The following is a 23,619-nucleotide window of genomic DNA, read 5'->3' on the forward strand; positions in this document are numbered from 1 at the left end:
TAGGTACATCGACACCGATCATCGGAAGACTTTGGGGTAGTTTCGATCCCCCATCGGGGCCTGGTCGGCCCGACCGCGTGCGACATCGAAGCCGATGGAACGGACCCCGTTTCGTTTCTGCCCAAAATGTCACAGTAAGTATCCTTATACAGATCAGCACTTGGTCTGTAACTTGTGCTTGTCCCCCGAGCACAAGGAGGATACCTGTGAAGCCTGTCGAGCCTTCCGGTCCAGAAAAACACTCCGGGACCGAAGAGCCAGGCGTCAACAAATGGCGTCCACGTCGACAAAACAACGTTTCGACGAGGAAGAGGAAACATTCTCGGTTCCGGAATCAGAATCCGGAGACTCCGACGTCGAACAACAGCAACAAACTGTGAGTAAGACGTCGAAAAGTAAATCCATCGACAAACCGAAAGCCCAGGGGACGCCACTGCCAACAGGCCATGGCTCGACCCATAAAACAGGCGACCCGTCGAAGGCGCCGAAAAAGGGCACGCCCATAGCGAAGACACCCGACTCCGGTCGAGGGACCGCCATGGAGCAACCTAGGAGCCGAGAAAGCGGCTCCGAGAGACAAAAACAAGATACCGGCACCGAAAAACATCGGCACCGAGAATCCATGCCGAAAGGAACAAAAATTCTGTCGGTGCCGAAACCGAAAAAAGATTCTCTCTCGGCGCCGAAAAATACCACACCTTCATCCTACTCAGACGAACAAGGAATAAGTGGCCAAATGCACAGATTTGGACAAGAGCTCCAAAGTGTAGAATCGGACTACACACAAAAGAGACTAGGCATCGCCGGCACAAACACCGCCACAAATGCACTCACCAGCGCAAACTACCATAAGTCATGACGATCAGAATCAAGACGCTTGGGACCTGTATGACACCCCAGTGCCGGACAATGATCCCGAGTCATACCCCACAAAGCCGTCACCGCCAGAGGACAGTACCTCATACTCGCAACTGGTGGCTAGGGCAGCAGAATTCCACAATGTCCAACTGCATTCCGATCCTATAGAGGATGATTTTTTATTTAACACCCTCTCGGCTACACACAGCCAATATCAATGTCTCCCAATGCTACCAGGGATGTTACGGCACGCAAAACAAATTTTTGAAGAGCCCGTAAAATCAAGAGCCATCACCCCAAGGGTGGATAAGAAATACAAACCACCACCCAAGGACCCAGTGTTTATTACTTCGCAGTTACCACCTGACTCCGTGGTAGTAGGGGCAGCTCGCAAGAGAGCAAATTCACATACATCTGGCGACGCCCCACCTCCGGACAAAGAAAGCCGAAAATTTGATGCGGCAGGGAAAAGAGTAGCATCACAGGCAGCCAACCAGTGGCGCATCGCAAATTCACAAGCGCTGCTGGCCAGATATGACCGCGCACACTGGGACGAGATGCAACTTCTCGTAGACCATCTTCCCCAGGAATACCAAAAAAGGGCGCAGCAAATAGTGGAAGAGGGACAAACGATCTCAAACAATCAAATCCGCTCTTCACTAGACGCAGCCGATACTGCAGCAAGAACAGTCAACACTGCTGTCACCATAAGGAGACACGCTTGGCTACGCACTTCAGGCTTCAAACCTGAAATCCAGCAGGCTGTCCTTAATATGCCCTTCAACGAGAAACAACTTTTTGGCTCTGAAGTGGATACAGCCATTGAAAAACTTAAAAAGGACACAGACACGGCCAAGGCCATGGGCGCACTCTACACCCCGCAGAGCAGAGGCTCTTTCAGAAAAACTCCATTTAGAGGGGGGTTTCGTGGCCAACCCACAGACACCACCAGCCAACAAACAAGAACCACACCATATCAGGGTTCCTTCCAAAGGGGAGGTTTCAGGGGATATCGGGGGGGTCAATTCCCAAGGAGTAGGGGAAGATTCCAGACTCCAAAAACACCTCCACCTAAACAGTGACTTTCAAGTCACGCAACCCCTTCACTTAACACCAGTGGGGGGAAGACTAAGCCAATTCTACCAATCTTGGCAACAGATTACAACAGACAATTGGGTATTAGCAATAATCCAACATGGCTATTGCATAGAATTCCACAACTTCCCACCAAACATCCCCCCCAAAACACGCAAAATGTCACCACAACATTTAGAACTTTTAGGACTAGAAGTTCAAGCACTACTGCAAAAGGATGCAATAGAGTTAGTACCAGTACAACAAAAAAACACAGGAGTTTACTCCCTGTACTTTCTAATTCCAAAAAAAGACAAAACATTGAGACCAATATTAGATCTCAGGACACTAAATACCTACATCATATCGGACCATTTTCACATGGTCACACTACAAGACATCATTCCACTGCTCAAACAGCAAGATTACATGACCACATTAGACCTAAAGGATGCGTACTTTCATATACCAATACACCCTTCTCACAGAAAGTACCTACGGTTCGTATTCAAAGGAATACATTACCAATTCAAGGTGTTGCCATTCGGAATAACAACTGCACCAAGAGTGTTCACAAAATGTCTAGCAGTAGTAGCAGCACACATCAGGAGACAACAGATACATGTGTTCCCTTACCTAGACGATTGGCTAATCAAGACCAACACAGTAAAAAAATGCGCAAACGACACCACATTTGTCATACAAACCCTTCACAAACTGGGGTTTTCCATCAACTATACAAAATCACACCTAGAACCGTGTCAAACACAACAATATCTAGGAGCAACCATCAACACATCAAAAGGAATTGCCACTCCAAGTCCACAAAGAGTGCAGGCATTCCACAAGGTAATAAGTGCTATGTTTCCAAACCAAAAGATACAAGCAAAACATGTGCTAAAACTTCTAGGCATGATGTCATCATGCATAGCCATTGTCCCAAACGCAAGACTACACATGCGACCCTTACAACAGTGTCTAGCATCACAATGGTCACAGGCACAGGGTCAACTTCAAAATCTGGTGTTGGTAGACCGCCAAACATACCTCTTGCTTCTATGGTGGAACAGCAAAAATTTAAACAAAGGGCGGACATTTCAGGACCCAGTGCCTCAATACGTTATAACAACAGATGCTTCCATGACAGGGTGGGGAGCACACCTCAATCACCACAGCATTCAAGGACAATGGGATATACACGAAACAAAATTTCATATCAATTACCTAGAACTGTTAGCAGTATTTCTAGCGTTAAAAGCCTTCCAACCCATAATAACACACAAATACATTCTTGTCAAAACAGACAACATGACAACAATGTATTATTTAAACAAACAAGGAGGAACACACTCAACACAATTGTGCCTCCTAACACAAAAAATTTGGCAGTGGGCGATTCACAACAACATTCGCCTAATAGCACAATTTATTCCAGGAATACAAAACCAACTAGCAGACAACCTTTCGCGAGACCACCAACAAGTCCACGAATGGGAAATTCACCCCCAAGTTCTGAACAAGTACTTTCAAATTTGGGGAACACCCCAGATAGATTTGTTCGCAACAAAAGAAAACTCAAAATGCCAAAACTTCGCATCCAGGTACCCACACCGCGAATCACAAGGCAATGCTCTATGGATGAGTTGGTCAGGGATATTTGCGTACGCTTTTCCCCCTCTCCCTCTCCTTCCATATCTAGTAAACAAGTTGAGTCAAAACCAACTCAAACTCATACTGATAGCACCCACATGGGCAAGACAACCTTGGTATACAACTCTACTAGACCTTTCACTAGTACCGCATGTCAAACTACCCAACAGGCCAGATCTGTTAACACAACACAAACAACAGATCAGGCATCCAAACCCAGCATCATTGAATCTGGCAATTTGGCTCCTGAAATCCTAGAATTCGGACACTTAGACCTCACACAAGAATGCATGGAGGTCATAAAACAAGCTAGAAAACCTTCCACTAGACACTGCTATGCATCTAAGTGGAAAAGATTTGTTTACTACTGCCATGCCAATCAAATACAACCATTACATGCCTCTACTAAAGACATAGTAGGATACTTACTACATTTGCAAAAAGCAAATCTCGCTTTTTCATCTATAAAAATACACCTCGCAGCAATATCTGCTTACCTACAAACTACTCATTCATCGTCTCTATTTAGAATACCAGTTATTAAAGCATTCATGGAAGGGCTAAAAAGAATTATACCACCAAGAACACCACCAGTTCCTTCATGGAATCTTAACATCGTCTTAACAAGACTCATGGGTCCACCTTTCGAACCCATGCATTCCTGTGAAATGCAATATCTAACCTGGAAGGTCGCATTTCTCATTGCAATCACATCCCTCAGAAGAGTAAGTGAAATACAAGCATTTACCATACAAGAACCATTTATTCAAATACACAACAATAAAATAGTTCTAAGAACAAATCCAAAATTTCTGCCAAAAGTAATCTCACCATTCCATTTAAATCAAACAGTAGAATTGCCAGTGTTCTTCCCACAACCAAATTCTGTGGCTGAAAGGGCACTACATACATTAGACATCAAAAGAGCACTAATGTATTACATTGACAGAACAAAGCTAATCAGGAAAACAAAACCACTGTTCATAGCTTTTCAAAAACCACACATAGGAAATCCAATCTCTAAACAAGGCATTGCTAGATGGATAGTCAGATGCATTCAAACATGCTATCTTAAAGCCAAAAGAGAATTGCCTATTACACCAAAGGCACACTCAACCAGAAAGAAAGGTGCTACAATGGCCTTTCTAGGAAACATTCCTATGAGCGAAATATGTAAGGCTGCAACCTGGTCTACGCCTCATACGTTTACTAAACACTACTGTGTAGACGTACTAAATGCACAACAAGCTACAGTGGGCCAAGCTGTACTAAGAACATTATTCCAAACTACTTCAACTCCTGCAGGCTAAACCACCGCTTTTAGGGGAGGTAACTGCTTTATAGTCTATGCCAAACATGTGTATCTGCAGCAACATATGCCATCGAACTGAAAATGTCACTTACCCAGTGTACATCTGTTCGTGGCATTAGTCGCTGCAGATTCACATGTACCCTCCCACCTCCCCGGGAAGCCTGTAGCCGTTTAGAAGTAGATCATAAATCTTAAACATCTGAACATTTGTAAATAATTATTAGAAACTCTTAACGTACATACATATTCACTCCATTGCATGGGCACTATTTATACCAAACAACTCCATCCTCACCCTCTGCGGGGAAAACAATCTAAGATGGAGTCGACGCCCATGCGCAATGGAGCCGAGGAGGGAGGAGTCCTTCGGTCCCGTGACCAAAAAGACTTCTTCGAAGAAAAACAACTTGTAATACTCCGAGCCCAACACCAGGCAGCGGACTGTGCCAAACATGTGAATCTGCAGCGACTAATGCCACGAACAGATGTACACTGGGTAAGTGACATTTTCATTATCAACCTCCATTCCCTGATCCCTATGAAAATGCAAACCGGTGGTCTGAAGACCAGATCAGGAATTTTAGCCTGTACCGGAACAAAATATGTTTTCCTCTTGGGTACTGCTGGGTATAATTTTGGACATTGGGTACTTTTGATTTGCATGCAGATTTAACTGCCTTTAACTGGTCCCTAGAAAATAACTCTGGGTTTTATTTTTTGTACAGGTTTGCAGATATTGGAACTCCCAAATCTCTCAGAAAGTGAGTAGCAGAAGTCTCTTAAAAATGAGAAAAAGTCCTTGAATCCAGTGCGATATTGAAGTTATTGTTTGTACCCCTGTTTTCAAGTGGAACACAGCTCACTCAGTGTCCGTAAAAAAAATCTGAGAAATAATATTTTTGTGGAAAATATTTAATTTCTTGAAATCAAATTGAATTGCACATTTTCTTTGCCCACACCAATATAGATTTGTTCATGGTGACACTGCCAACATACCATTTAATCCTCAATATGTTTTTACTGTGGTATGTCACTGCTTTCCAATGTCATTCTAAATACAGTCACTACTTCTGTTTTGTATACCAAATGTTTTGTTTCCCAGATCGTTGAGTGAGTTCAGCAGCCTTCCTCAAACAAATCGTAGCTAAGTCGTCGGACTATTGGTAATACTTAAAAACAATGCTTGTGCTTGACTCGCCTCTAAATCACAGTTGTATCCTTGTGACAGTGTTGCTGACCTTCTCCTTGTAGGTTATAGGATTATCTCTTTGTAAGAGTTACTAGCTTTTCCGGAAGGCTGCCTGAGTTTTAGTTCATGTTAAAGATTCTAAAAAAGCCTCACAATTCTTTCTCTTCTAGATTAGACAGCATTGCCTATGGGGATGTACAGAGTGAAGATGAGTGTTATGAGTTTGATGTTGATATGGATCCACCCAACTGGCAGCAGCTGGTTAGTCGGGAGGTTCTACAAGGAATGAAACCCCATGAGATCAAGCAGCAGGAAGTCATTCATGGTGAGAAGTACAGTTAAAATGGGCTTATTTGTGCTTCTGTCCCCTAGTTAAATTGGTATCTCTTTGTAATGTTGAGGGGAAGAGGACAAGCGCCAATGGGGGGAGATTTTCACCTTCATTTTGATAATACGGCATGAGATTAAACTGCAGCACTTGTTCCCCTCTCTCTATTTAGAACTTTTCTACACAGAACGTGCTCATGTGCGCACCTTAACTGTTCTGGATCAGGTGTTCTACCAGCGCATATCTCGTGAATTCATTCTGACGCCTGCTGAAGCACGAGCCATCTTCTGCAACCTTGACGAGATCCTTCAGCTCCATGGTACATGTGCCAAGAAGAGGCATTTACCCTTTCATGCTCTTGCCTTCTACAGGCTTTTTTTGGCTTTAGTGTCACGCAACATATTTATTATTTTCCTTCTTAACAGTCCATGTCTCTTCATCTTCTGTCCTCAGCAAGTTATCATTTCACAACCAAAGACCATGTGCACATAAGAACTTCAGCGGTCTCTTATTTTCACCCCAACTTCCGTAGAATCTAATTCTTTCTTCAGATTTCTTTAATGCCATTCCACTGCAGTAATTTTGAGTTCATTCATTATACTTGACAAGTTAATATATTTCGACTCAGATCACACAGCACAATCTGCCTTCACTTAGCCCACATTATTTTTCCATCTTTCCCTATCCTTTGTCTCGCTTTTCAATCTTGGCCTTCATGCACATAGTTTCACTTCTTCTCGTCTTTTTCCACAGTTTTTTTTATTTTCATCTGTAATATTCCTTTCCGAATTGACCCTGTAATGTTTAATTCTTTCTTTTTATCTATTTTATTTCTCTTATCCCTGTTGATCACACCCTCTGCTGCTGTCTCTTTAACTTCCTCTTGGCACATGTCCCCATTAACTTTCACAAAATCAGTAATCTTTCCCCCTCAGTTTGTTATTTTGGTCTTTCATCACTTACTATGTTGCTCCTCTCTACACTCTGATATGCTTCACTCTATCCCTCTGAACTCACGTTTTAGTGCTGCACTCCATTTCACTCGTCTATATTTCACTTGTTTCAGGTGGATTGAATGAACAGATGAAAGCAATACGCAAGCGCAATGAGTCGTCCGTTGTTGATCAGATTGGTGATGACCTACTCATCTGGGTGAATCTATTTTACTTATGCACAGAGAATAAAATTGATATCCAACTAACTTGTCACCTTAGGTTTTCTTTAGTTCTCTTTACCGTTCTCCATTTTGGGTGAGCTTTATTTGTTTTAGGTTCCCTTTTGGATATCTTTCTCACTTTCTATTTTGAATATGCTTTGTGACTGTTTTTAGGGCTTCTCACGTGGTTCCTAGTCCTCTGTGGAACTTTTTGTGTTTGTTTGTGTCCCATGTTTTTTTTTTTTAGCTCACCTTAAGACTGTATTCATTTTAGATTTCCTAATGTAGTTGTTTGTCTGTGTTGTGACAAAAGTAGATATTCTGCTTGACAGCTTGGCCCTGTCTGATAGTTTGCATCTTCTTACAGTTCAGTGGAGCAGGGGAGGAACAGCTGAAACAGGCAAGTGCTACTTTCTGCAGTAATCAACCCTTTGCCCTGGAGATGATCAAATCTCGGCAGAAGAAGGACTCGCGCTTCCTGGCCTTTGTGCAGGTGAGTTTCTTAGTACTCTTGCTGAGCATTGTTCACTGCAAGGCCAAAGATGAGAAGTGGCTAGCTCACTGTTGGCTCTGGGCAGGGCTTAAGGAAACAAATTAGTTCAAAGATGTTTGAAGCATGTAGAATGAACATTAATTCTCCAGGTACAACCAACACCAAACTTCAACCGAAAATTGTTTCCCATTTGCCCCTCTAAATTTTTTGCTTCTCAAGCTCAATAATACTATGACTGGGGGCTTTAATAAAACAAAATGGAACACGCACCTTGGCAAGGGAATGAGCTGTGTACATGTAAGTACACAAAGCAACATGTTTGTACCATGTGTGGCTGTAGCTACACATGCTCTGCATACTCCTAGCATCCTGTATTGGGTTTGGACTGTTGCCAAAGAAGTCTTTTGAGTCACATGGCTTTGACTGTTCGTCTGGTAGTGAACGCGCATGGGCACCAACTCTATTATTAGGTTGTTTTTCTCTGGTATAAGGTTTGGACATTTATTGATGTTGCTCTCGACCTGGATTTGATTCTTCATTGACCATCACAGCCCAGGAGCTTGTTGCTTCATTTCCTGTTGCAGAGAAGATGTCCACTTCGATGCTCGTCCCATTCCTTTGTCTTTCTTTGCTTGAGCTTCTCCAGGAACCTTAGTTGGAAAAGTGAATCTCCCAGGCCCTTAGGGAACCCCAGCCCTTTAAGTCCTTGCATCTTCCTTACTGGCGCCAGAGAATGAATATGTGTTGAGGGTAAAGGAATGGACATCCTTCACTAGTTGCCCAGGGGCCCCTCAAAGTAACCTAGGACGGACATTCACTCTTGCTCTAACCAGTGCTTTTCTCTAAAACACAAGGTTGACCCTCTACGATTCTTGCTTGGCCATGAGAAGCAAAAATACCCTTTGGCAGGGACAGGCAGGCCATGGGCCATCCCCTTAACAACTTAATATACTTAGTGTCTTTCATAGAGGCCAGACATTTTGGCAGAGATGGCCCACTTTACACTAAAGAGGAGGAGATCAATGAGTCTCACAAACACACTGGCCCATCAACCCAGCCCTGAGATCATCTGATTCGAATCTTCGGAGCCCGAAGAGAAGGAAGTCCCGTAAGAGGAAGAGGCATTCAAGGACACACCATCATTCTTTGTCAGCTCTGTTTCTTCCATCAACACCACACCAAGAGGCATGAGTATGTTCGACACTCAAACATCCACATGCACTTCTAAAACTCATAAGTCTCTGTACATCAAGGTTGAGCTCCACCCTATGGGGGTCGGGCGTCGAACCCTGTGCAGAAGTCACTGTCGCCTCCACTTACTCCGCAGCCATGGGGCTCGGATTGGTACTGAGGCAAGGATTCAGACCCCTGACGGACCGCAGCTAAGAACCTTGATTCCCATCGGGCCTCAACTCCAAGACCCCACATATCTGTACTGACTTTTCGAAGCAGAAAGTGCCATTGACACCAAAGGCACTATAGCTTTGAGGCATTTGACAACCGATTCACAGGAGAGACTCATCCTCAATGCTCCAAAAAGAGCTGTATGAAAAGCAGCTGTGTGTCATTACCACGCTCAGGCAAGATCTCTGCTTCGGAAAAGACTTTGCCCAAAACCTTCAGACTTGCTATTGAGGACTCTCCAGAACTGGATGTTTCCCTGCAGACAGCTCCTCTGAAAAGGCATAAGGATGAGGCTGTTAGTCCTAATTACTCCAGTATTGGAACTTTCATAGATTCACATGCTTGAATACTTCCCCGTAGTTGAGATGGGAGTCCCCGGTGTAATATAAAAGATATGCTTAAATGTATACATACATTACATGCATTAGGCCTTTAGCTTAGTAACATATCACAGTCATTTTGCAAAAAAGACTCAGACTCAAAATTCAACCATTCAGGTTGCACCACCCTCTAGAAGGAGCTGCTTTCCCTCAGATTTTCCACCGCATGTCATGCTGACGAGTCTTCTTTAAACTCTGCTCAGATTTTTCTCTCAGAAACATATTTCCAAGGATTTTAAAATTTACATATCTTCTGCTGGTGCTTCAAACTGGCTGCCATGTCAGAGACACCAAAAAGGGGGCTTTTCAGATCCTGTGCGAACTGTCTGAAAAAGAGATCATATGTGGGTGACCCACATATATTGCTTATACCCAATCACAAGACCAGAGACTGCAAGGTATGTAGGAAAGTTTCTACAACGACTTTAAAGGACAGAGGGGGTCATCTTCTTTTGTGACTACAAAAATTTAAATCTGGCCATCCAGTCTCTGACGATGACAGTGCCTCATCTTCTATCTCTGTCACAAAGATGCCTGTTAATAGACATAATGAGGGCTCAGATATTAATGAACCTCCTAAAAAGGCTCCAAAAAAATCATCCGAGGGCTCTTCAGAAATTTGCAGCCCTGCCAAGAAAATGCAGTCTGGCACTCTCAGAGGGTCAGGCTCCCTCATAAAAACAAAAAAGAAAACGCTGAGCTCCCAAGGCCACCTCTTCAAATTAAACATAAATTCAAGAAGCCAGGATCTGCGCCGTCAACAACCCTATCATCAACAGTGACATCAACCATAGTCACTATTTCATTGTCGATGGCAGTGGCCTCAGGATCCTCCTCAATGACTCTTTCATCCTCAGTGACGGGGTGGCCCATCTGGTCGCCACGGATTTACTCGCCATTGTTTCATACCTCTTCTACGACCCTCCCATCAACATTTTAGTCTGTAGACCTCACGTTGACTGCCTCACTGACGATACCTCCAACGACGCCTCTGTCGATGACACCCCCGTCGACACTACTCCTGTCGACGGCACCTTCATCAACGATGCTCCCGTCGACAACGCCTCCGCCAACGACTACCTTCTCGTCGACGACTCTTTTGTTGATGATCAAACAAATGCCTTCAAAAAGGCAAAGACCATCTTCATTGCCTCTTTACCCGTCGCTGGAACATACGCCACTTACAAAGTTGTCCAAGACTCATTTAACGCAGCCATAAGATTCCCAAGTAAGGTATCAAGACTTTTACCATCACGCCTCTTGGATGATGATGATGATGATTCAGATGATGGTGTATATGGAGTGGCTAGAAGTCCATCCAATTATGTGTTAAATGCCAGGAATATTCTGACGACTCATATTATGACCAGCACTACTATAAACCACTTCCTCAACAGCAGCAGGAAATGGTATGTTTGCACTGCGGTCTGGTTTCTGATCTGCAAGCCATGCTAGCAGATTATAAAGAACGCTTCCACTCACAGCCTACAGTCATTAAACAGACAGTGGTTTCTGCACCAAGTACTCCACAATCAGTACACCTCCAGGTACAACCTACCACTCAGCACATTTCTTTGCAGAATCTGCACCCACAAATCCTCTATCGAGTCTCTTCCAGAAGAAATTGGTACCTTCAATAATCTATTGGAGAAAGTTGCTACACGATTTGAATTACAAATGCCCACAGTCCAGCAAGATTGTTTCTTATATGACTTTAAAGAACCTCATAGTAAAGTCATCAGAGCTATGCCAATAATAGACCATGTGTGGAATCCGGGTTTGAAATAATGCGTAACCCTGCTACTGTACCAGCGGTCTTTCCTAAGTTGGATAAAAAGTACAAAGCAATGGATGACGCCCCTTCCTGCCTATCAGGTCATCCAAAGCCAGATTCAGTAATTTCCTAAGCGCCACAAAGACGTTCCAGGAACCCTCCGTGCCCCCGGATAAAGAAGGTGTAAGGAAATGCCTCCTTGGCATGGTTGCCCCCTGACTTTTTGCCTTTGCTGATGCTATGTTTACAATTGAAAGTGTGCTGAGGCCTGCTAACCAGGCACCCGCACCAGTGTTCTTTCCCTAACCTGTACTTTTGTATCCACAATTGGCAGACCCTGGCATCCAGATAAGTCCCTTGTAACTGGTACTTCTGGTACCAAGGGCCCTGATGCCAAGGAAGGTCTCTAAGGGCTGCAGCATGTCTTATGCCACCCTGGAGACCTCTCACTCAGCACAGACACACTGCTTGCAGCTTGTGTGTGCTAGTGAGGACAAAACGAGTAAGTCGACATGGCACTCCCCTCAGGGTGCCATGCCAGCCTCTCACTGCCTATGCAGTATAGGTAAGACACCCCTCTAGCAGGCCTTACAGCCCTAAGGCAGGGTGCACTATACCATAGGTGAGGGTACCAGTGCATGAGCATGGTACCCCTACAGTGTCTAAACAAAACCTTAGACATTGTAAGTGCAGGGTAGCCATAAGAGTATATGGTCTGGGAGTCTGTCAAACACGAACTCCACAGCACCATAATGGCTACACTGAAAACTGGGAAGTTTGGTATCAAACTTCTCAGCACAATAAATGCACACTGATGCCAGTGTACATTTTATTGCAAAATACACCCCAGAGGGCACCTTAGAGGTGCCCCCTGAAACTTAACCGACTGTCTGTGTAGGCTGACTAGTTCCAGCAGCCTGCCACACTAGAGACATGTTGCTGGCCCCATGGGGAGAGTGCCTTTGTCACTCTGAGGCCAGTAACAAAGCCTGCACTGGGTGGAGATGCTAACACCTCCCCCAGGCAGGAGCTGTAACACCTGGCGGTGAGCCTCAAAGGCTCACCCCTTTGTCACAGCCCAGCAGGGCACTCCAGCTTAGTGGAGTTGCCCGCCCCCTCCGGCCACGGCCCCCACTTTTGGCGGCAAGGCTGGAGGGAACAAAGAAAGCAACAAGGAGGAGTCACTGGCCAGTCAGGACAGCCCCTAAGGTGTCCTGAGCTGAAGTGACTCTAACTTTTAGAAATCCTCCATCTTGCAGATGGAGGATTCCCCCAATAGGGTTAGGATTGTGACCCCCTCCCCTTGGGAGGAGGCACAAAGAGGGTGTACCCACCCTCAGGGCTAGTAGCCATTGGCTACTAACCCCCCAGACCTAAACACGCCCTTAAATTTAGTATTTAAGGGCTACCCTGAACCCTAGAAAATCAGATTCCTGCAACTACAAGAAGAAGGACTGCCTAGCTGAAAACCCCTGCAGAGGAAGACCAGAAGACGACAACTGCCTTGGCCCCAGAAACTCACCGGCCTGTCTCCTGCCTTCCAAAGATCCTGCTCCAGCGACGCCTTCCAAAGGGACCAGCGACCTCGACATCCTCTGAGGACTGCCCCTGCTTCGAAAAGACAAGAAACTCCCGAGGACAGCGGACCTGCTCCAAGAAAGGCTGCAACTTTGTTTCCAGCAGCTTTGAAAGGACCCTGCAAGCTCCCCGCAAGAAGCGTGAGACTTGCAACACTGCACCCGGCGACCCCGACTCGGCTGGTGGAGATCCAACACCTCAGGAGGGACCCCAGGACTACTCTGATACTGTGAGTACCAAAACCTGTCCCCCCTGAGCCCCCACAGCGCCGCCTGCAGAGGGAATCCCGAGGCTTCCCCTGACCGCGACTCTTTGAATCCTAAGTCCCGACGCCTGGGAGAGACCCTGCACCCGCAGCCCCCAGGACCTGAAGGACCGGACTTTCGCTGGAGAAGTGACCCCCAGGAGTCCCTCTCCCTTGCCCAAGTGGAGGTTTCCCCGAGGAACCCCCCCCTTGCCTGCCTGCAGCGCTGAAGAGATCCGTTGATCTCTCATAGACTAACACTACAAACCCGACGCTTGTTTCTACACTGCACCCGGCCGCCCCCGCGCTGCTGAGGGTGAAATTCCTGTGTGGGCTTGTGTCCCCCCCGGTGCCCTACAAAACCCCCCTGGCCTGCCCTCCGAAGACGCGGGTACTTACCTGCTGGCAGACTGGAACCGGGGCACCCCCTTCTCCATTGAAGCCTATGTGTTTTGGGCACCACTTTGAACTCTGCACCTGACCGGCCCTGAGCTGCTGGTGTGGTGACTTTGGGGTTGCTCTGAACCCCCAACGGTGGGCTACTTTGGACCAAGAACTAAGCCCTGTAAGTGTCCTACTTACCTGGTTAACCTAACAAATACTTACCTCCCCTAGGAACTGTGAAAATTGCACTGTGTCCACTTTTAAAACGGCTATTTGTCAATAACTTGAAAAGTATACATGCAATTTTTATGATTTAAAGTTCCTAAAGTACTTACCTGCAATACCTTTCGAATGAGATATTACATGTAGAATTTGAACCTGTGGTTCTTAAAATAAACTAAGAAAAGATATTTTTCTATACAAAAACCTATTGGCTGGATTTGTCTCTGAGTGTGTGTACCTCATTTATTGTCTATGTGTATGTACAACAAATGCTTAACACTACTCCTTGGATAAGCCTACTGCTCGACCACACTACCACAAAATAGAGCATTAGTATTATCTATTTTTACCACTATTTTACCTCTAAGGGGAACCCTTGGACTCTGTGCATGCTATTCCTTACTTTGAAATAGCACATACAGAGCCAACTTCCTACATTGGTGGATCAGCGGTGGGGTACAAGACTTTGCATTTGCTGGACTACTCAGCCAATACCTGATCACACGACAAATTCCAAAATTGTCATTAGAAATTGATTTTTGCAATTTGAAAAGCTTTCTAAATTCTTAAAAGACCTGCTAGGGCCTTGTGTTAGATCCTGTTTAGCATTTCTTTTAGAGTTTAAAAGTTTGTAAAAGTTTGAATTAGATTCTAGAACCAGTTGTAGATTCTTAAAAAGTATTCCAACTTTTAGAAGCAAAATGTCTAGCACAGATGTGACTGTGGTGGAACTCGACACCACACCTTACCTCCATCTTAAGATGAGGGAGCTAAGGTCACTCTGTAAAATAAAGAAAATAACAATGGGCCCCAAACCTACCAAAATACAGCTCCAGGAGCTTTTGGCAGAGTTTGAAAAGGCCAACCCCTCTGAGGGTGGCAACTCAGAGGAAGAAGATAGTGGCTTGGAGGAAAATTCCCCCCTACCAGTCCTATCTAGGGAGAACAGGGTCCCTCAAACCCTGACTCCAAAAATAATAGTCAGAGATGCTGGTTCCCTCACAGGAGAGACCAACACCTCTGAAATCACTGAGGATAACCCCAGTGAAGAGGACATCCAGTTAGCCAGGATGGCCAAAAGATTGGCTTTGGAAAGACAGATCCTAGCCATAGAGAGGGAAAGACAAGAGATGGGCCTAGGACCCATCAATGGTGGCAGCAACATAAATAGGATCAGAGATTCTCCTGACATGTTGAAAATCCCTAAAGGGATTGTAACTAAATATGAAGATGGTGATGACATCACCAAATGGTTCACAGCTTTTGAGAGGGCTTGTGTAACCAGAAAAGTGAACAGATCTCACTGGGGTGCTCTCCTTTGGGAAATGTTCACAGGAAAGTGTAGGGATAGACTCCTCACACTCTCTGGACAAGATGCAGAATCTTATGACCTCATGAAGGGTACCCTGATTGAGGGCTTTGGATTCTCCACTGAGGAGTATAGGATTAGATTCAGGGGGGCTCAAAAATCCTCGAGCCAGACCTGGGTTGACTTTGTAGACTACTCAGTGAAAACACTAGATGGTTGGATTCAAGGCAGTGGTGTAAGTAATTATGATGGGCTGTACAATTTATTTGTGAAAGAACACCTATTGAGTAATTGTTTCAATGATAAACTGCATCAGCATCTGGTAGACCTAGGACCAATTTCTCCCCAAGAATTGGGAAAGAAGGCGGACCATTGGGTCAAGACAAGGGTGACCAAGACTTCAACAGGGGGTGACCAAAAGAAAGGGGTCACAAAGACTCCCCAGGGGAAGGGTGATGAGACAACCAAAACTAAAAATAGTAAAGAGTCTTCTACAGGCCCCCAAAAACCTGCACAGGAGGGTGGGCCCAGAGCCTCTTCACAAAACAATGGGTACAAGGGTAAAAACTTTGATCCCAAAAAGGCCTGGTGTCATAGCTGTAAACAGCATGGACACCAAACTGGAGACAAGGCCTGTCCCAAGAAAGGTTCCACTCCAAACTCCCATCCAGGTAACACTGGTATGGCTAGTCTCCAAGTGGGATCAACAGTGTGCCCAGAGCAAATCAGGGTCCACACTGAAGCTACTCTAGTTTCTGAGGGTGGGGTGGATTTAGCCACACTAGCTGTCTGGCCGCCTAACATGCAAAAATACAGACAGCAACTCTTAATTAATGGGACTAGAATAGAGGGCCTGAGGGATACAGGTGCCAGTGTCACCATGGTGACAGAGAAACTGGTTTCCCCTGGCCAATACCTGACTGGAAAAACTTACACAGTCACCAACGCTGACAATCAGAGAAAAGTACATCCCATGGCAATGGTTACTTTAGAATGGGGAGGGGTCAATGGCCTGAAACAGGTGGTGGTCTCCTCAAATATCCCAGTGGACTGTCTGCTTGGAAATGACCTGGAGTCCTCAGCATGGGCTGAGGTAGAACTAAAAACCCATGCAGCAATGCTGGGTATCCCTGAACTGGTGTGTGTGAAAACAAGAGCACAATGCAAGGCACAGGGTGAACAAGTAGAGCTGGAGTCTGGAAGAATGGCCCAGCCTACCAAGAGGAAAGGAAAGTCAGTTGGGAAACCAACTGCAACACAGCAAAAGAAAGGGAACCTCTCTTCTCAGGAAGAAGTTCTGCCCTCTGAGGGAACTGAGCCTTTGGAGCTTGAACCTTATCAGGTTGAGCTCTTAGGCCCAGGGGGACCCTCAAGGGAGGAGCTGTGTAAGGGACAAGAAACCTGTCCCTCTCTTGAAGGCCTTAGGCAGCAAGCTGCTGAAGAGTCCAAGGGCAAGAAAAATGGAACACATAGGGTCTATTGGGAAGATGGACTCCTGTACACTGAGGCCAGAGACCCCTAACCTGGTGCCACTAGGAGAGTGGTAGTGCCTCAGCTGTTCAGAGAGTTCATCCTAACATTGGCCCATGACATTCCCCTTGCTGGACATTTGGGACAAACCAAGACGTGGGAGAGGCTAGTCAACCACTTCTACTGGCCCAATATGTCCAACATGGTTAAGGAGTTTTGCCTCTCCTGCCCCACCTGTCAAGCCAGTGGTAAGACAGGTGGGCATCCAAAGGCCCCCCTCATTCCACTTCCAGTGGTGGGGGTTCCCTTTGAAAGAGTGGGTGTGGACATAGTTGGTCCACTAGAACCTCCCACAGCCTCAGGAAATATGTATATCCTGGTAGTAGTGGATCATGCTACCAGGTATCCTGAAGCTATTCCCCTTAGGTCGACTACTGCCCCTGCAGTAGCCAAGGCCCTCATTGGTATCTTTACCAGAGTGGGTTTCCCTAAGGAGGTGGTGTCTGACAGAGGTGCCAACTTCATGTCAGCATACCTGAAACATATGTGGAATGAGTGTGGAGTGACTTATAAATTCACTACACCTTACCATCCACAAACTAATGGCTTAGTTGAGAGATTCAACAAGACATTAAAGGGCATGATCATGGGGCTCCCAGAAAAACTCAAAAGGAGATGGGATGTCCTCCTGCCATGTCTGCTTTTCGCTTACAGGGAGGTGCCACAGAAGGGAGTAGGATTCTCACCCTTTGAACTTCTGTTTGGTCATCCTGTAAGGGGACCACTTGCTCTTGTTAAAGAAGGCTGGGAGAGACCTCTTCATGAGCCTAAACAAGACATAGTGGACTATGTACTTGGCCTTCGCTCTAGAATGGCAGAGTACATGGAAAAGGCAACCAAAAACCTTGAGGCCAGCCAACAGCTCCAGAAGTTTTGGTATGACCAAAAGGCTGCACTGGTTGAGTTCCAACCAGGGCAGAAAGTCTGGGTTCTGGAGCCAGTGGCTCCCAGGGCACTCCAGGACAAATGGAGTGGCCCTTACCCAGTGCTAGAAAGGAAGAGTCAGGTCACCTACCTGGTGGACCTGGGCACAAGCAGGAGCCCCAAGAGGGTGATCCATGTGAACCGCCTTAAGCTCTTCCATGACAGGGCTGATGTGAATCTGTTGATGGTAACAGATGAGGATCAGGAGGCAGAGAGTGAACCTCTCCCTGATCTTCTGTCATCAGACCCAAAAGATGGCACAGTAGATGGAGTGATCTACTCAGACACCCTCTCTGGCCAACAGCAAGCTGATTGTAGGAGAGTCCTACAACAGTTTCCTGAACTCTTCTCCTTAACCCCTGGTCAGACACACCTGTGTACCCATGATGTGGACACAGGAGACAGCATGCCTGTCAAAAACAAAATCTTTAGACAGTCTGACCATGTTAAGGAAAGCATCAAGGTGGAAGTCCACAAGATGCTAGAATTGGGAGTAATTGAGCGCTCTGACAGCCCCTGGGCTAGCCCAGTGGTCTTAGTCCCCAAACCTCACACCAAAGATGGAAAGAAAGAGATGAGGTTTTGTGTGGACTACCGAGGGCTCAATTCTGTCACCAAGACAGATGCTCATCCAATTCCAAGAGCTGATGAGCTCATAGATAAATTAGGTGCTGCCAAATTCTTAAGTACCTTTGACTTGACAGCAGGGTACTGGCAAATAAAAATGGCACCTGGAGCAAAAGAGAAAACAGCATTCTCCACACCTGATGGGCATTATCAGTTTACTGTTATGCCCTTTGGTTTAAAGAATGCCCCTGCCACCTTCCAAAGGTTGGTGAATCAAGTCCTTGCTGGCTTGGAGTCCTTTAGCACAGCTTATCTTGATGATATTGCTGTCTTTAGCTCCACCTGGCAGGATCACCTGGTCCACCTGAAGAAGGTTTTGAAGGCTCTGCAATCTGCAGGCCTCTCTATCAAGGCATCCAAATGCCAGATAGGGCAGGGAACTGTGGTTTACTTGGGCCACCTTGTAGGTGGAGGCCAAGTTCAGCCACTCCAACCCAAGATCCAGACTATTCTGGACTGGGTAGCTCCAAAAACCCAGACTCAAGTCAGGGCATTCCTTGGCTTGACTGGGTATTACAGGAGGTTTGTGAAGGGATATGGATCCATTGTGACAGCCCTCACTGAACTCACCTCCAAGAAAATGCCCAAGAAAGTGAACTGGACTGTGGAATGCCAACAGGCCTTTGACACCCTGAAACAAGCAATGTGCTCAGCACCAGTTCTAAAAGCTCCAGATTATTCTAAGCAGTTCATTGTGCAGACTGATGCCTCTGAACATGGGATAGGGGCAGTTTTGTCCCAAACAAATGATGATGGCCTTGACCAGCCTGTTGCTTTCATTAGCAGGAGGTTACTCCCCAGGGAGCAGCGTTGGAGTGCCATTGAGAGGGAGGCCTTTGCTGTGGTTTGGTCCCTGAAGAAGCTGAGACCATACCTCTTTGGGACTCACTTCCTAGTTCAAACTGACCACAGACCTCTCAAATGGCTGATGCAAATGAAAGGTGAAAATCCTAAACTGTTGAGGTGGTCCATCTCCCTACAGGGAATGGACTTTATAGTGGAACACAGACCTGGGACTGCCCATGCCAATGCAGATGGCCTTTCCAGGTTCTTCCACTTAGAAAATGAAGACTCTCTTGGGAAAGGTTAGTCTCATCCTCTTTCGTTTGGGGGGGGGTTGTGTAAGGAAATGCCTCCTTGGCATGGTTGCCCCCTGACTTTTTGCCTTTGCTGATGCTATGTTTACAATTGAAAGTGTGCTGAGGCCTGCTAACCAGGCCCCAGCACCAGTGTTCTTTCCCTAACCTGTACTTTTGTATCCACAATTGGCAGACCCTGGCATCCAGATAAGTCCCTTGTAACTGGTACTTCTGGTACCAAGGGCCCTGATGCCAAGGAAGGTCTCTAAGGGCTGCAGCATGTCTTATGCCACTCTGGAGACCTCTCACTCAGCACAGACACACTGCTTGCAGCTTGTGTGTGCTAGTGAGGACAAAACGAGTAAGTCGACATGGCACTCCCCTCAGGGTGCCATGCCAGCCTCTCGCTGCCTATGCAGTATAGGTAAGACACCCCTCTAGCAGGCCTTACAGCCCTAAGGCAGGGTGCACTATACCATAGGTGAGGGTACCAGTGCATGAGCATGGTACCCCTACAGTGTCTAAACAAAACCTTAGACATTGTAAGTGCAGGGTAGCCATAAGAGTATATGGTCTGGGAGTCTGTCAAACACGAACTCCACAGCACCATAATGGCTACACTGAAAACTGGGAAGTTTGGTATCAAACTTCTCAGCACAATAAATGCACACTGATGCCAGTGTACATTTTATTGCAAAATACACCCCAGAGGGCACCTTAGAGGTGCCCCCTGAAACTTAACCGACTGTCTGTGTAGGCTGACTAGTTCCAGCAGCCTGCCACACTAGAGACATGTTGCTGGCCCCATGGGGAGAGTGCCTTTGTCACTCTGAGGCCAGTAACAAAGCCTGCACTGGGTGGAGATGCTAACACCTCCCCCAGGCAGGAGCTGTAACACCTGGCGGTGAGCCTCAAAGGCTCACCCCTTTGTCACAGCCCAGCAGGGCACTCCAGCTTAGTGGAGTTGCCCGCCCCCTCCGGCCACGGCCCCCACTTTTGGCGGCAAGGCTGGAGGGAACAAAGAAAGCAACAAGGAGGAGTCACTGGCCAGTCAGGAAAGCCCCTAAGGTGTCCTGAGCTGAAGTGACTCTAACTTTTAGAAATCCTCCATCTTGCAGATGGAGGATTCCCCCAATAGGGTTAGGATTGTGACCCCCTCCCCTTGGGAGGAGGCACAAAGAGGGTGTACCCACCCTCAGGGCTAGTAGCCATTGGCTACTAACCCCCCAGACCTAAACACGCCCTTAAATTTAGTATTTAAGGGCTACCCTGAACCCTAGAAAATTAGATTCCTGCAACTACAAGAAGAAGGACTGCCTAGCTGAAAACCCCTGCAGAGGAAGACCAGAAGACGACAACTGCCTTGGCCCCAGAAACTCACCGGCCTGTCTCCTGCCTTCCAAAGATCCTGCTCCAGCGACGCCTTCCAAAGGGACCAGCGACCTCGACATCCTCTGAGGACTGCCCCTGCTTCGAAAAGACAAGAAACTCCCGAGGACAGCGGACCTGCTCCAAGAAAGGCTGCAACTTTGTTTCCAGCAGCTTTGAAAGGACCCTGCAAGCTCCCCGCAAGAAGCGTGAGACTTGCAACACTGCACCCGGCGACCCCGACTCGGCTGGTGGAGATCCAACACCTCAGGAGGGACCCCAGGACTACTCTGATACTGTGAGTACCAAAACCTGTCCCCCCTGAGCCCCCACAGCGCCGCCTGCAGAGGGAATCCCGAGGCTTCCCCTGACCGCAACTCTTTGAATCCTAAGTCCCGACGCCTGGGAGAGACCCTGCACCCGCAGCCCCCAGGACCTGAAGGACCGGACTTTCGCTGGAGAAGTGACCCCCAGGAGTCCCTCTCCCTTGCCCAAGTGGAGGTTTCCCCGAGGAACCCCCCCCTTGCCTGCCTGCAGCGCTGAAGAGATCCGTTGATCTCTCATAGACTAACACTACAAACCCGACGCTTGTTTCTACACTGCACCCGGCCGCCCCCGCGCTGCTGAGGGTGAAATTCCTGTGTGGGCTTGTGTCCCCCCCGGTGCCCTACAAAACCCCCCTGGCCTGCCCTCCGAAGACGCGGGTACTTACCTGCTGGCAGACTGGAACCGGGGCACCCCCTTCTCCATTGAAGCCTATGTGTTTTGGGCACCACTTTGAACTCTGCACCTGACCGGCCCTGAGCTGCTGGTGTGGTGACTTTGGGGTTGCTCTGAACCCCCAACGGTGGGCTACTTTGGACCAAGAACTAAGCCCTGTAAGTGTCCTACTTACCTGGTTAACCTAACAAATACTTACCTCCCCTAGGAACTGTGAAAATTGCACTAAGTGTCCACTTTTAAAACAGCTATTTGTCAATAACTTGAAAAGTATACATGCAATTTTTATGATTTAAAGTTCCTAAAGTACTTACCTGCAATACCTTTCGAATGAGATATTACATGTAGAATTTGAACCTGTGGTTCTTAAAATAAACTAAGAAAAGATATTTTTCTATACAAAAACCTATTGGCTGGATTTGTCTCTGAGTGTGTGTACCTCATTTATTGTCTATGTGTATGTACAACAAATGCTTAACACTACTCCTTGGATAAGCCTACTGCTCGACCACACTACCACAAAATAGAGCATTAGTATTATCTATTTTTACCACTATTTTACCTCTAAGGGGAACCCTTGGACTCTGTGCATGCTATTCCTTACTTTGAAATAGCACATACAGAGCCAACTTCCTACAGAAGGTAGATGCCTTGATAACATCAGAAAAAGATTCTCCTAAATGTCTGCCATTGTGGTGCGTGCAGCAAACTCCTTAGCACTCCTTGGCAGGTACGATAGGCAGCTATGGTTGAACATCAGTCACTCCTTAGACGAGCTTCCAGAAACTAATAAATCAGAAACTAGGAAAATTCTTCTAGAAGGGCAGCGCTCTTCTTCAGAGATATTAGACTGCGCGCTAGACATTGCCAATATGGGTTTTAGGCTTTTGGCTGGATCAGCAGTGTTAAGGCGCCAAGGATGGATTAAAGCCACTAACCTTCGGCCCAAATTTTAAATGAAGATTCTGGACCTTCCTTATGATGGGGAAGCCCTTTTCGGCAAGCATGTCTACACCCTCCAGACAATCAAAGCAGACATGATACTGCCAAATCGCTAGTCTCCCCACAATATAAGAAAGCACTTTTTCGAGGTGCCAGAGTGCAGACTTCCTTTCGTGGAGGATACCAGCACTTACAGGTACCCAGGTTATTCGCATAACTTCCAACCTACCAGACCCCAATATCACCAAAGACAACCGCCAGCAGCGGCATATAGCAGGCCTCCTCACAGAGGAAAGTCTAGGAGACAATCCAAAGATCCCTCCTGCAGGCAATGACAACCTCCTAATGCCGGCTACCTCTTTCTTCACTGAAACACCACCTTCATCGTTTGCGTCAGATAACGAACGACAAGTGGGTCCTAGAAATAATGCGATTTGGTCACCTTCTAGAATTTATACTTATGCCCTGTGGATACCTCTCTCCCAAGTACATCAAAGAGATCCCCATCTTCTCAATCTAGAAACGGAGGTGATGTTAACCAAAGGAGCAATAGAATTTGTACCCTATACCCAAAAGGGAAAGGGTTTCTATTCTCGCTTCTTCCTAATCAGGAAAAAAGCTCGTCTATGGAGACCCATCCTAGATTTAAGGGAGCTGAACAAGTACCTGAAAAAGCAGACATTCCACATGGTGACATTGAAAGACATCTTGCAGCTTCTCAACAAAGCGGACTATATGGCTTCCCTGGACCTGCAAGACGCCTACTTCCACATACCCATCCACCCAAAACACAGGACGTTCCTGAGATTTATGGTAGCCGGCAGGCACTTTCAATTCAAGGTGCTCTCTTTCGGGCTCAAGTCCGCTCCCTGGATTTTTACCAAGTGTCTAGCCCCTGTTGCAGTATGTCTAAGGATCAAGCAACATCAAATTTTTCCCATATCTAGATGACTGGTTAGTAAAGGCTTCCGACATCCAGTCAGTACGCAGATCTCTCAAGGCGAGCTTACTCTTTTTCAAACAATTGGGCCTCACTCTCAACCAAGAAAAGTACCAGCTCCAGCCATCTACAAA

At 46.6% G+C, this 23,619-nt stretch overlaps 1 protein-coding gene across 4 annotated transcripts in view; it reads left to right on the forward strand.

Moving 5' to 3' along the window:
- The window catches only part of ARHGEF12 (Rho guanine nucleotide exchange factor 12), a 794,162-nt gene that overhangs the window by 340,253 nt on the left and 430,290 nt on the right, over positions 1-23,619 (forward strand). For all 4 annotated transcript variants that reach the window (XM_069224871.1, XM_069224872.1, XM_069224873.1 and 1 more), the window contains 5 exons: positions 5,620-5,655; positions 6,254-6,408; positions 6,584-6,730; positions 7,478-7,563; positions 7,935-8,060. In XM_069224871.1, coding sequence (XP_069080972.1) covers positions 5,620-5,655; positions 6,254-6,408; positions 6,584-6,730; positions 7,478-7,563; positions 7,935-8,060 — 550 coding nt within the window. The remainder of the gene's footprint in view (positions 1-5,619; positions 5,656-6,253; positions 6,409-6,583; positions 6,731-7,477; positions 7,564-7,934; positions 8,061-23,619) is intronic.

This window comes from Pleurodeles waltl, chromosome 3_1, assembly GCF_031143425.1.
Source record: "Pleurodeles waltl isolate 20211129_DDA chromosome 3_1, aPleWal1.hap1.20221129, whole genome shotgun sequence".
NCBI classification, from domain to species: Eukaryota; Metazoa; Chordata; class Amphibia; order Caudata; family Salamandridae; genus Pleurodeles; species Pleurodeles waltl.